Here is a 12397-nt window from a genome sequence, read left to right on the forward strand (position 1 = left end):
AGTACAACAATGGAACCAGTTACCTAGGGAAGTGGTGAGCTCTCCCACACTGGAGGCCTTCAAGATCAGGTTGTCAGAGAATTTCACCATGAATCTCGGGGAGGCCGAATGCCAGTGCATTCGGCCCCCCGAAATCGGTGGCGAAACAGTCTGCCCCCCCACCCACCCCCGGGATGGGACTTATCTTGGGTGAATCCTCCTGGCAGCGGCAGCTCCAGCGGCGGTTCGGCGGCAGCAGCCGGTCTTCCGACCGGCTGCCGCCGCCGCCATTTCCAGTAAAAAAAAAAAGTGATAGGCTACATAAAGATTTATGTAGCCTATCACAGCTAGATTTTTAAAAAATACCATGACAGGCTACGTAAATGTTTACGTAGCGTATCACGGCTGACTTCAGGGACGCAAATGGCAGCGGCTACAGCGACCGCCATTTGCGCACCCGGCCAGCCAGGATTCGGGGGGGGGAGGGATGGAGCGCCTCCCCCCCCGGCCAGAATTTCGGGGGGAGGGACGGAGTGCCTCCCCCCCACCTCGAATCACATTTTGCCAAAAGGTGAGTGACTTTCGTACATCCCTACTTCAAGATGAAGCTGGACAGCCATCTGTCAGGGATGCTTTGACTTTGTTTCCTGCATTGAGCAGGGGGTTGGACTCGACGGTCTTGTAGGCCTACTAGGCCAACCCTACTATTTTATGATTCTATGATTTGCCAGCTCCCGCAAGGGTGCATGTGTAATGGGTAGCTGTCGGGATGCCAGCGTTCCTCCCCTTGACCTCTTAAGCTCTCCCACATAGCATTGCTGCTGGCAGCTGTCGCCCGAAATACTTGCCTCTAACTCCCGCAGCAGTGATTCGATTTGGTACCGGTCCTTGAAATCTGGGCTATATTTCTGGTCCAGGTCTGTGTCCACTTTTCTCAGGAGATCCTGAGCATCCTTAGCATCTTTGTGGAACTGTGCAAAACAAACGAACAAACAAAAAAATCCAGCGATTCTCTTCATGACCATGCAGTGCGCATTGCTGCCATGACTGTTGCAAAGGGTGTCAGTGACGCCGCACACGCCTCCCTGTGACAATAATTCACTGTTGAAAGAGGAGAGCCTAAAGAGAAGAGCCGTAACAGGCCTGGAGGGGCTGACAAACTTGGGAAGAAGAAGCAGAAAAGAACAAGGAATGAGGGGTGGGTGGCCAGGTATATATAAAACATTTTTATACCCCCCTTCATGGTCAAATCACAATTTTAAAGAGTTGTATGGTGGATGGAATTTCAGCAGGCGTCACTTTTGTGCAACTGTTAAAAGGCCGACTGTTCTTTTCATCTGGTGACCCAAACTCAGCCTTCCCACCCTTAAACCTGGGGCCCTCCAGATGTGTTTTGACTACAACCCCTATCATCCCCAGTCAGGATGGGGCTGCTGGCTGGGGAGGATGGAAGCGGCAGTCCAATGCATCTGGAGGGTTGGAGAAGGCTGCCCTAGAGGCAAAAGCAGGAACATCCCGCTGTGTGTTAAGACATTGTCTTAAAGCAGGTCCCAGAGTTGTACAAGGATGAAAATGTTGAAGACTCCTCCTCCGGCCAATGGAAGTAAAAGGTAAGACTGCAAGGGGCTCCCGGATAACAAGTGGGAAATTCTCCGAGCAAGGCAGACACAGTGTGTGCTTTGCCCTGGGGAGAATAGGAGCAGAGACCCAGGAAGCCTCTGCCCGGGAAACCCTGCCTTGCTGAACCACCTCCAGAAGGCCGGCGCCTGCTTGATCAGTAGCCCCTGACAGCAAAGAGGCCAAGGAAAGAGCAAGGAGAGAGAAAAAACAAGTCCAGCAAGATTGCTTTCCCACTGGCTCCTTTGGCTGTTTCCTGTACAAACAGCTGATGCAGCGCCTGACCTGGGCCCCTGCTTGCTTAATGTTACTCCGCAGCAGACAAAACTGCCCGGCGGGATGGTTGGCTGCCGAACTCCAAGAATGCCCATCTCCCTGTCATCCTCCTCTGCGAATAAGCACAGTTTGTCTTGTGCAAGAAGACACTTCCCAAAGGGCTGGTGCAGCCAGAGAAAGCAGGGAGCCATATCTGCAGGAGGGGACATACATATATGTGCACGCAGTTGTACAACAAGAATTCGCAATCCACTGGCATCCAAACTCTTAATAATAGGCCATGGGATTGCATACTCCCTCCTCCTCTCTCCGGTGCCAATTCCTCCCCTCCCCTGCTTTGTTGGATTTCATAATGTCCTGCTCGTGGGCTTCCCATCTGGTTGGCCACTGTGTGAACAGAATGCTGAACTAGATGGTCCCTTGTTCTGATCCAGCGTGGCTCTTCTTAGGCTCTTATACAGCAGAGGAACATAGGAATGTGCCGGTCCATCTCACTCAGCATCGTCTGCGTCAGGGCTGGGGAATCTGTGGCCCTCCAGATGCTGATGGACTACTACTCCCTCATCCCTCACCTTAGCCAGGCTGGTTGGGGTGGATGGGAATTGGAGTCCAACAAATGAACACGGGAAAGTGAGTAGGCTTGCTTGAACCTCAGACTCAAAGAGTGCTTATCAATGGGACCTTCTCAAACTGGGGAGAGGTAACGAGTGGGGTACCGCAGGGCTCAGTCCTGGGCCCAGTGCTCTTCAACATTTTGATTAATGACTTGGAGGAGGAGGTGCAGGGAATGCTGACCAAATTTGCAGATGACACAAAACTGGGTGGGATAGCTAAAACTTTGGAAGACAGAAACAAAATTCAAAGTGAACTGGATAGAATGGAGCGCTGGGCAGAAAACAACAGAATGACATTTAATAGGGATAAATGCCAAGTTCTGCACCTAGGAAAAAGAAACCAAATGCGCAGTTACAAGATGGGGGATACGTGGCTCAACAACACTACAAGTGAGAAGGATCTTGGAATTGTTGTCGATCACAAGCTGAATATGAGCCAACAATGGGATGTGGCTGCAAAAAAGGCAAATGCTATTTTGGGCTGCGTTAATAGAAGCATAGCTTCCAAATTTGAGGAAGTACTACTTCCCCTCTACTCAGCACTGGTTAGGCCTCATCTGGAGTACTGTGTCCAGTTCTGGGCACCACACTTGAAGAAGGATGCAGACAAGCTGGAGAGGCTTCAGAGGAGGGCAACAAAGATGATCAGGGGACTGGAAACAAAGCCCCATGAGGACAGACTGGAAGAACTGGGCATGCTTAGCCTTGAGAAGAGCAGACTGAGGGGAGATAGGATAGCACTCTTCAAGTACTTGAAAGGCTGTCCCAGAGAGGGAGGCCAGGATCTCTTCTCGATCATCCCAGAGTGCAGGACACGGAATAATGGGCTCAAGTGACAGGAAGGCAGATTCCGGCTGAACATCAGGAAAAACTTCCTGACTGTTAGAGCAATATGACCATGGAACCAATGACCCAGGGAGGTGGTAGGCTCTCCCACGCTGCAGGCATTCAAGACGAGGTTGGACAGACATCTGTCGGGGATGCGCTGACCTGGATTCCTGCACTGAACAGGGGGTTGGACTAGATGGCCTCATAGGCCCCTTCCAACCCTAATATTCTATGGTTCTATAATTCTATGAACCTATAACATCTTCTAGCATGGGTGAAACCTCTTTCAGCCCAAGGGCTCAATTTTAGCTGGTAGCCCTTACTGCCAGGAACAAAACCTTAGCAGAGACATTTTGACTTTTTAGAATGGGGATAAAAGCAGGCAAAAGCTGGAAAACCATAAATGATTGGCGGTCAGGGGAAAGCAGGCGTGGCCATTTGGGGAACCCCGGGCGGCCAGGTTAGGAGTTCAGGGAAGCTGGGTATGGCTCCCAGACCTGAGGTTCTGAACCCCTGCCTTACAGCACCCCAGAGGAAGGCATGGCTGGTAGGCTGGCACCTTGAACAGGGGCACTCCTGCTACAGGGTAAAGACAGACAGCATTGTTTTGATGCAGGTCCCACTTGCAAGTCCTGGATTTCATGATACCTGGTGATAGTCCTCCATGAACTTGAGGTGGCTCTCCTCGCAGATGAGCAAGTTGAGATACTCCTTCCAGTCAGCATGAACCGCCTCAATGTGAGCCTGAAAACAAGAGGACAGCAGCCTCAGGCTTGGTTGGCCTCAAGGGACTCATGAACCCAAGAGCCCAGGATGGGATATTACCCGGGGGGAACAATTGCCTCATATATGTGGTGAAACTTCCCTAAAGCGGCCCTCTCCCAAGCCAAACTCACCTCGATGGGGATCTTGCCAGGATGGCTTTCAGACAACAGCTTGTTCCCATCTTCATGCAGTTTGTTGATGGCTGCCTCTTTCTCTTCTAATTTCCGATTTATGAAATTCTAAGAAGCAAGGAAGCTACATATAGAGCAATTCCAACCTCACATTCAGGCGATCCACAACGAAGTAAGTTAAAGTCACACTGATCTCAAGACATGCCATGAAACACTTTTAACAGAACTTAAGTAATGGACCTTAATGAGCTTCTCTACAGGTTACTTTCTTGCCAAGATTATTTAAACCAGTTTAACTAGTTTGATGCAAGATAATGGCTGCTTTCCAACGGTGACTGACATTGTTACAAGAATGAGACTGGGCAAGACTCAGGCTTGTATGCTTCTCCTCTGTCTCTTCCATCTCCTCCTCAGTCGCTGCTGTGAGGAAGAGATTGGATGTTTTTGCTTCCCTTTTTAACTAACCAGAGTTTAGGGCTATACCCAAAGGTAGACAAACTGTGGTTCATCTTAACTATGGTTTACTGAAACAAGCCAACTTCATTTCTCGGTTTTCAAAGCTGTCTTATTCCAATATTCCAATAAGTTACGATTAATCACAGTTTAGGGTTTGGATATAACGCGAAACCGTAGCTAATCAAAAATGGAAGAGAAAGCTTCCAGTTTTCTCCTCGCAGGCCTGCCGGAGGAGAAGGAAGGCAGGGAGCATGAGCCCAAAGTTCACCAAGGCTCCTTCTTGTAGATAAACTGTTTATTGTTATATCTAAACATAGCCAATAGCAGGAGAAAGAAAATGAGCTGACACACTCTTTCGTACCACCAGAGATGGGAGAATTAATCTATTTCCAGTTTTCCACTCCATGTCACTTTTGCATGCAATCCATGCCATCCAGTTTCTGCATTAATCTGGGATTATTTTTTAAAATCTGCACAAATATTTGTATTTAAATATGTTGTCAAATACATATGTTTAAATGTGCAGTTTTTTCTTCTCCAAATGCATACTTCTAAATGTACTTTCTCCCAAAAGCCGCATTCTTAAATGAGTCTGGATTAGGGATGGATGAACCCATCCCCGTCCCATATCAGTGGGCGCCCACTGAAGCGCGGCCTCCACTCGAGCCCCCCCCCCCGGACCTGCACTCGAGCCCCCATGAACTTACCAAGCCACTGAAGCGCGGCCTCCACTCGAGCCCCCCCCCCCCCCCCCGGACCTGCACTCGAGCCCCCATGAACTTACCAAACCACCTGCACTCACCCTGGATCCCGTCCGCAAGCGCCTGCCATTATTTTTACAGAAAAAAGGAGGTCATTAAAAATGCGCATATTTAAATATGAGCAAATTCAAGCTGGAAAAGTTTGATATATGCAATATTAGAGGTGCAAATGGGCCATTTATGCCTCTAATATTCCGTAGATCAGCCTTTCCTAGCCCAAATTTGTGCATATTTAAATATGCATATTTTTAATGACCTTTTTCCCGTAAAAATAAGCTCGGCAAAATGGCAGGCACTCACAGATGGGTCTGGGTAAGTGCGGGGGGGAACGTCCAGAAGGGTGCAAGCAGGGGCGAGTGAGGCCAGCGGTCCAGGGGCACAATGGACTCCTGGACCCAGTTGGGCATCCATGCCATCTCTAGTCTGGATATGTTTAAACTGACAAGAACTATGTTGCTATGTTTGGAAAAGTTTAGTGGATAATTCATTTTCAGTATGCACGTTAATCTGAGAAGTGCGTATCAGATCAATTCATACTGGAATTCACAAAGACTGAGTTACTCAAGCATCCCTACATACCACCGTCAACAATCTGATTTAAAACACACACTGTTTCCTTTAAAATTTTCTGCCCTTCAGCTTCAGTATGGGCCGTAACTAAATAAATAGATGAGATCAGGGCTGGCCCTACTATAAGGCAGGGTGAGGAGGTTGCCTCTGGTGGCAGATGCTGGGAGGTGGCAGCAAGATGTTGGAGAAGAGAGTTGTGGGCAATGCAGCCTGCTATGCACCCCCTAAGTTAGCCTGCTGCCTTCGGGGTGGGGTGGAGGATATTGCCCCACTGCCAGTGCTGAAGAAAACCCTATGATTCCATGAAGCTGAGATTCAACTAGCAGTCCTGTCAGTTTTTGTACATGGGATGGGAGGGGGCACCATCTTGTCTTTCACCTCTGGCAGCAAAATATCTTGGGCCGGCCCTGGATGAGATGCATATGCCACAGGATTTTCCACACAGACCTCAAAGTCTCTCACTGCTTCCCATGCTTTGCTGAGGGAGATCTGCTTTGGGGAGAAAACGTACCTCATACTGGCGCCGCCTGCTGGGGTAGTCAAGGTTACGGTCACTCCAGTCATACTGCATCCTGTCCTTAGCCTGCTGATCTAGCCAGTAGAGCTTGTTGGTGCAGCGCTGCATGTAATCTTGCAGCGAGTTCAGATCCTGCTGCCTCCGTTGGGATCCTGACTGCAAGCAGAAAGAAACGTTTCGCCGAGTGTCAGGGCTTCGAAACTGGAAGGTGCAAAAGGCAACTCCAGAGGGAAGAAAGCCTACTGCGAAGAGAGTCTCCTGACCGCTGCAGTCTCCTGGTGTCACGATTTAAGACCACAATGAGTCTTGAGCTGATAAAGGGGGACAGGCAGTGGAGGCTGGTGGCTTCGATTTCGGCGGGGCAGTGAATCCATTCTGGGTTTCAGTCAGAACCAGGCAAAACTCTAAAGGAGCATCCAAGGTTCTGAACCTTATCCCCAAAATAGGTTCAGCACCTTGGATAGCATCTTTGGAGTTCTGGCTGGTTCTGACTAAAACCCAGAATGGGTTCACAGCCCCACTGAAATCGGAGCCACCAGCCTCCACTGGGGACAGAAGAGGAGGCAGCCACTGATTTATTGCGGGCACCCCCCACCTAGCTCTGGTTAAATTAAGGAAGTGCAAGAAGAGACCTGCAAAGAAGGCTGGTCTCTTTTTCTGGAAGCAAGAAAGAGCAAGCTGCTCCAGCTGGTCCAGGGACTACAGAAGCAGGCAAGCTCCCAGAGAGCGAGCGAACAGGGGAAGCAAACAGGAGTTGGCCAGGGGAGTTCGGCAGGGCAGGTCAAGGGGGAGGCCCCTAACATTTTTTTTTTCATTTTTTATTTTATTTTATTTTTTGACTAACTTTTTCCCATTTATTTGTCTTGTGTAACACACACTTCCACACCAGTGGGACTCTGCTTTTAACCTCTACTGAGTAGAGGAGCAGGCACAGGCTGGTCTAGAACAATCACAAAGCTCAACACAAAAAGGGAAAAGAGGCAATGGAAGGACAGGACTCTCCCGTGGTGGTGACCTGCAAGGTGTATGCAGTGTTTGTTTTCTTGCCTGAGAACAACATGGCCTACACCTGCAACAAGTGCAAGTTGATCACGCTGCTGGAAGAAAAAGTAAGTGGACTGGAGCAGCGACTGTCGACCCTCCGGGGAATAAGAGAAAATGAAGAGTTCTTGGACAGAATGGGGGAACTACAGCAGCAAAGGGAAGACCAGAAGCTTGAAGAACAACAGCAAGATGAGGCAGTGGGTCATGCTGAGGTGACGAAAAACGGAGTAGAGGATACTGCTTGGAAAAGGGTGACAGTTAGGAGAAGAAGAACTAGACGCCACTCTGCGCCAGTGGAAGCAGTGGAGCTGTGGAACCGATTCCAGGTACTTGCGGATGAGACTGGAGGACAGCCTGCAGACGAAGAATCACAGGGGAACCTGCATGAGAGTGAGCAAGAGGCTGAAGGTCAGTCAAACAGAGGCGATGAAACCCAGGCCTACAACAACAACAAGAGAAGAGTGGTAGTAGTGGGAGACTCTTTGCTGCGTGGGATTGAGACCCAAGTATGTCGTGAAGACCCGTGGACTCACCAGGTATGTTGTCTCCCGGGAGGATGGATTAGAGACGTGACTGAAAGGTTGCCTGCACTCATAAAACCCACTGACAGGTATCCCTTTCTTCTCATCCATGTGGGAACAAATGATACTGCCAAGCGGCGCTACAAAGAAATCACGTCAGACTTTGAAGCTTTGGGAAGGAAACTCAAGAACTTTGGGGCCCAGATAGTTTTCTCATCCATCCTTCCAGTAGTTAGAAGAGGGATAGAAAGGGAACGAAAAATACTCCGGGTGAATGACTGGCTACGAAGGTGGTGTCGACGAGAGAGATTTGGATTCTGGGACCACAGGCTAAACTTCCTGAAAGATGGGCTGTTGGCAAGGGACAGGCTGCACCTCACAAAGGATGGGAAGAATGTGTTTGGCCACAGCATGAAGAACTTCATCAGGAGGGCTTTAAACTGAATCCTACGGGGAAGGGAGATGTAATGTTGGGGGTAACGATGGACGTAGGTGCATGCACTGCAATGGAGAGAAAAGCTCTGATAGTGCCCAATAATAGTCTTCAGACACATGTAGGAAGAAAGCCAGACTATGAAGCACATGGTCTTCAATGTCTATATACTAATGCCCAGAGTATGGGAAACAAACAGAATGAACTTGAACTCTTAATACAGGAGGGTAATTATGACTTGATAGGTATAACTGAGACTTGGTGGGATGACTCTCATGACTGGAATACAGCAATTGAAGGATATAACTTGTTCAAAAAGAACAGGAGGAACAGAAAGGGAGGTGGGGTTGCACTGTATGTGAAAAATACATATCTCTACACAGAAATACAGGAGGATGAGCTTGGTAGCCCCATCGAGAGCATCTGGATCAAAATAAATGGAGCAAAGAATAAAAGGAACCTGGTGGTCGGAGTCTACGACCGGCCACCCACTCAAGGAGAAGATGAGGATGAAACTTTTGAAAAGCAAATAGCCAATGTTTTAAGGAAGCATGATGTAGTAGTAATGGGGGACTTCAATTTCTCCGATATTTGTTGGGAGACAAATTCTGCAAAACATGGCCCCTCCAGGAAATTCCTGACTTGTGTGGCAGATAACTTCCTCCTACAGAAAGTAGAGGAAGGAACTAGAGGATCAGCTATCCTTGACTTGATCCTAACCAACAGAGATGACTTAGTGGATCAAGTAGCAGTTACAGGAACTCTGGGGGAAAGTGACCATGTTGTACTTGAGTTCTTGGTTCTAAGGGAAGCAAAAGCCGAGTGTAGTCAAACGCGTACCCTGGATTTTAGGAAAGCTGATTTTAATAAACTCAGAACAATGATCCGTAAGGTCCCATGGCAAGTGACGCTAACGAAAAAAGGAGTCCAAGATGGGTGGGAGCTTTTAAAAAAGGAAATTCTCAAGGCACAATCACAAACAATTCCAACAAGAAGAAAAGGTGGAAGACAACAGAAGAAGCCAATGTGGCTTCACAAAAAGCTTAACGATAACCTGAAAACAAAAAAGGACACATATAGGAAGTGGAAAGAAGGCCAAGTAACAAAGGAAGAGTACAGGCAGGTAGCACAGAATTGCAGGGATGGTGTCAGGAAGGCGAAAGCTGAGAACAAGCTGAGGTTAGCGAGGGATGCTAAAAACAACAAAAAGGCTTTTTTCAGCTCCGTGCACAGTAAAAGGCAGAGTAAAGAAATGGTTGTTCAGCTATTAAATAAGAATGGGAAAACAATAACAGATGACAAAGAAAAGGCAGAGGTGCTCAATTCCTACTTTGGCTCAGTCTTCTCCCAAAAGAGGGTCTATGACCCCCCTAGCAAAGGCGAAGTACAGGCTGAAGGGGCAGGATTGCAGCTTGAGATCGATAGTCATAAGGCCAAGGAACACCTAATTACTTTGAATGAGTTCAAATCTCCAGGGCCAGATGAGCTGCATCCTAGAGTAATAAAGGAACTGGCAGAAGAACTCTCAGAACCCCTGTCTATTCTCTTTGAGAAATCATGGAGGACGGGTGAAGTGCCAGATGACTGGAGGAGGGCTAATGTTGTCCCTGTCTTCAAAAAAGGGCAAAAAGGAGGAACCTGGGAACTACAGACCAGTCAGTCTGACATCAATCCCTGGGAAAATTCTGGAGCAGATGATAAAGCAATCCATCTGGAAGCACCTTGAAAACAATGCAGTGATTACTCGAAGCCAACATGGATTTGTCAAAAACAAGTCCTGCCAGACAAATCTGATCTCATTTTTTGATCAAGTTACCTCCCTTGTGGACTGTGGGAATGCTGTAGACATCATATACCTTGACTTCAGCAAAGCTTTCAACAAAGTGCCCCAAGATCTCCTGATGAGCAAACTAGCTCAAAGTGGGCTAGATGAAACAACGATTCGGTGGATCCACAGTTGGCTACAGAATCGGACTCAAAGAGTGCTTATCAATGGGACCTTCTCAAACTGGGGAGAGGTAACGAGTGGGGTACCACAGGGCTCAGTCCTGGGCCCAGTGCTCTTCAACATTTTGATTAATGACTTGGAGGAGGAGGTGCAGGGAATGCTGATCAAATTTGCAGATGACACAAAATTGGGAGGGATAGCTAATACTTTGGAAGACAGAAACAAAATTCAAAGTGATCTGGATAGAATGGAGCGCTGGGCAGAAAACAGAATGACATTTAATAGGGATAAATGCCAAGTTCTGCACCTAGGAAAAAGAAACCAAATGCACATTTACAAGACGGGGGATACATGGCTCAACCACACTACAAGCGAGAAGGATCTTGGAATTGTTGTCGATCACAAGCTGAATATCAGCCAACAATGGGATGTGGCTGCAAAAAAGGTAAATGCTATCTTGGGCTACATTAAAAGAAGCATAGCTTCCAAATTTGAGGAAGTACTACTTCCCCTCTACTCAGCACAGGTTAGGCCTCATCTGGAGTACTGTGTCCAGTTCTGGGCACCACACTTGAAGAAGGATGCAGACAAACTGGAGAGGGTTCAGAGGAGGGCAACAAAGATGATCAGGGGACTGGAAACAAAGCCCTATGAAGAAAGACTGAAAGAACTGGGCATGTTTAGCCTTGAGAAGAGAAGACTGAGGGGAGATAGGATAGCACTCTTCAAGTACTTGAAAGGTTGTCACAGAGAGGAAGGCCAGGATCTCTTCTTGGTCATCCCAGAGTGCAGGACATGGAATAATGGGCTCAAGTTCCAGGAAGCCAGATTCTGGCTGAACATCAGGAAAAACTTCCTGACTGTTAGAGCAGTACGACAATGGAACCAATTACCTGGGGGGGGGGGCTCTCCCACACTGGAGGTGTTCAAGACGAGGCTGGACAGCCATCTGCCAGGGATGCTCTGACTTGGATTCCTGCACTGAGCAGGGGGTTGGACTCGATGGCCTTGTAGTCCCCTTCCAACCCTACTGTTCTATGATTCTATGATTCTAAGGCTGCTTACATTGATGGGACGATGAAGTCGTCAGTTGCTCATCTCTGACCCCAGAAAGGCTTCCTGGTCAGATTTCATTGCTGGTCCTTCCTTCATGTTGGCTATGGACTGCTTTCAAAGAGCATCAAATAAATAGTCTCCAGGGGTCTCCTCTCTCCTTGTCCTTGCACTACTGCCCTCCCTTTTTTCCTCTATGGACTGTCTTTGCCTCTGCCTGATCTGCCTTCCACCCCCCGCCGACCCCGACCCCCAGGAGTATTGGGGCTGACACCTGGAAAACATATATTCTCCATTTCCCAGGAGCAATGAAAGACGTTGCATTGCTTACACAGATCCAGTGCAGATGTAATGCTGACTTGCCGCAGATCATGACTTGCAATCCCTAGCCTCAGGAATGCATGTTCCTCCTTCCCCCTCTGCAGAATTCCTCCCCACACCTTTGCCTTATTGGCATGGATCTAGGCATCCTCCTCACGGTGCCCTCTTAACTGGGAGGAGGCACAGCAAGAAAACATCTCTGATCTTCTTGGGTGTCCCAATGTTAGACCCTTATCTTTACAGGCCGGGGTGGTGGGGGAAGATCTTACCAGCAATTTCTGGTATTTCACCTGGAGCCCACTCATGTATTCCTGGAAATAAGAGAATTAAAACTATAAAAAAAACCCTCCCAAACAGAGGGCAGTCTCACACTTTATGCAACAAACCCACACTTTCATTTATTTATTAGTTTGAATGATGTATATATTTTAATCCCATCCTCCTTCCAATGATGAAGTCTTCCTCCAGAGAGTAAGTTATTCCAAAGACAGTAGCATACACAGTTATCTTCACAACAAACCTGTGATGTAGGTTAGGCTGTGAGATTGTGGCTGGCCCAAGAT

The 12397-nt window shown here is 48.1% G+C and overlaps 1 protein-coding gene across 1 annotated transcript in view; it reads right to left on the bottom strand.

Annotated features, from left to right (window-relative positions):
• PPL (periplakin) overlaps positions 1–12397 on the bottom strand; it is an 83776-nt gene that overhangs the window by 27330 nt on the left and 44049 nt on the right. Inside the window, exons 6-10 of the mRNA XM_084818845.1 lie at positions 12104–12145; positions 6509–6670; positions 4211–4318; positions 3963–4058; positions 828–950 (exon numbers count right to left, since the gene is read on the bottom strand). Coding sequence (XP_084674971.1) covers positions 828–950; positions 3963–4058; positions 4211–4318; positions 6509–6670; positions 12104–12145 — 531 coding nt within the window. The remainder of the gene's footprint in view (positions 1–827; positions 951–3962; positions 4059–4210; positions 4319–6508; positions 6671–12103; positions 12146–12397) is intronic.

Source organism: Heloderma suspectum, chromosome 12 (assembly GCF_057233095.1).
Source record: "Heloderma suspectum isolate Gila_16-S chromosome 12, 16-S_ref, whole genome shotgun sequence".
NCBI classification, from domain to species: Eukaryota; Metazoa; Chordata; class Lepidosauria; order Squamata; family Helodermatidae; genus Heloderma; species Heloderma suspectum.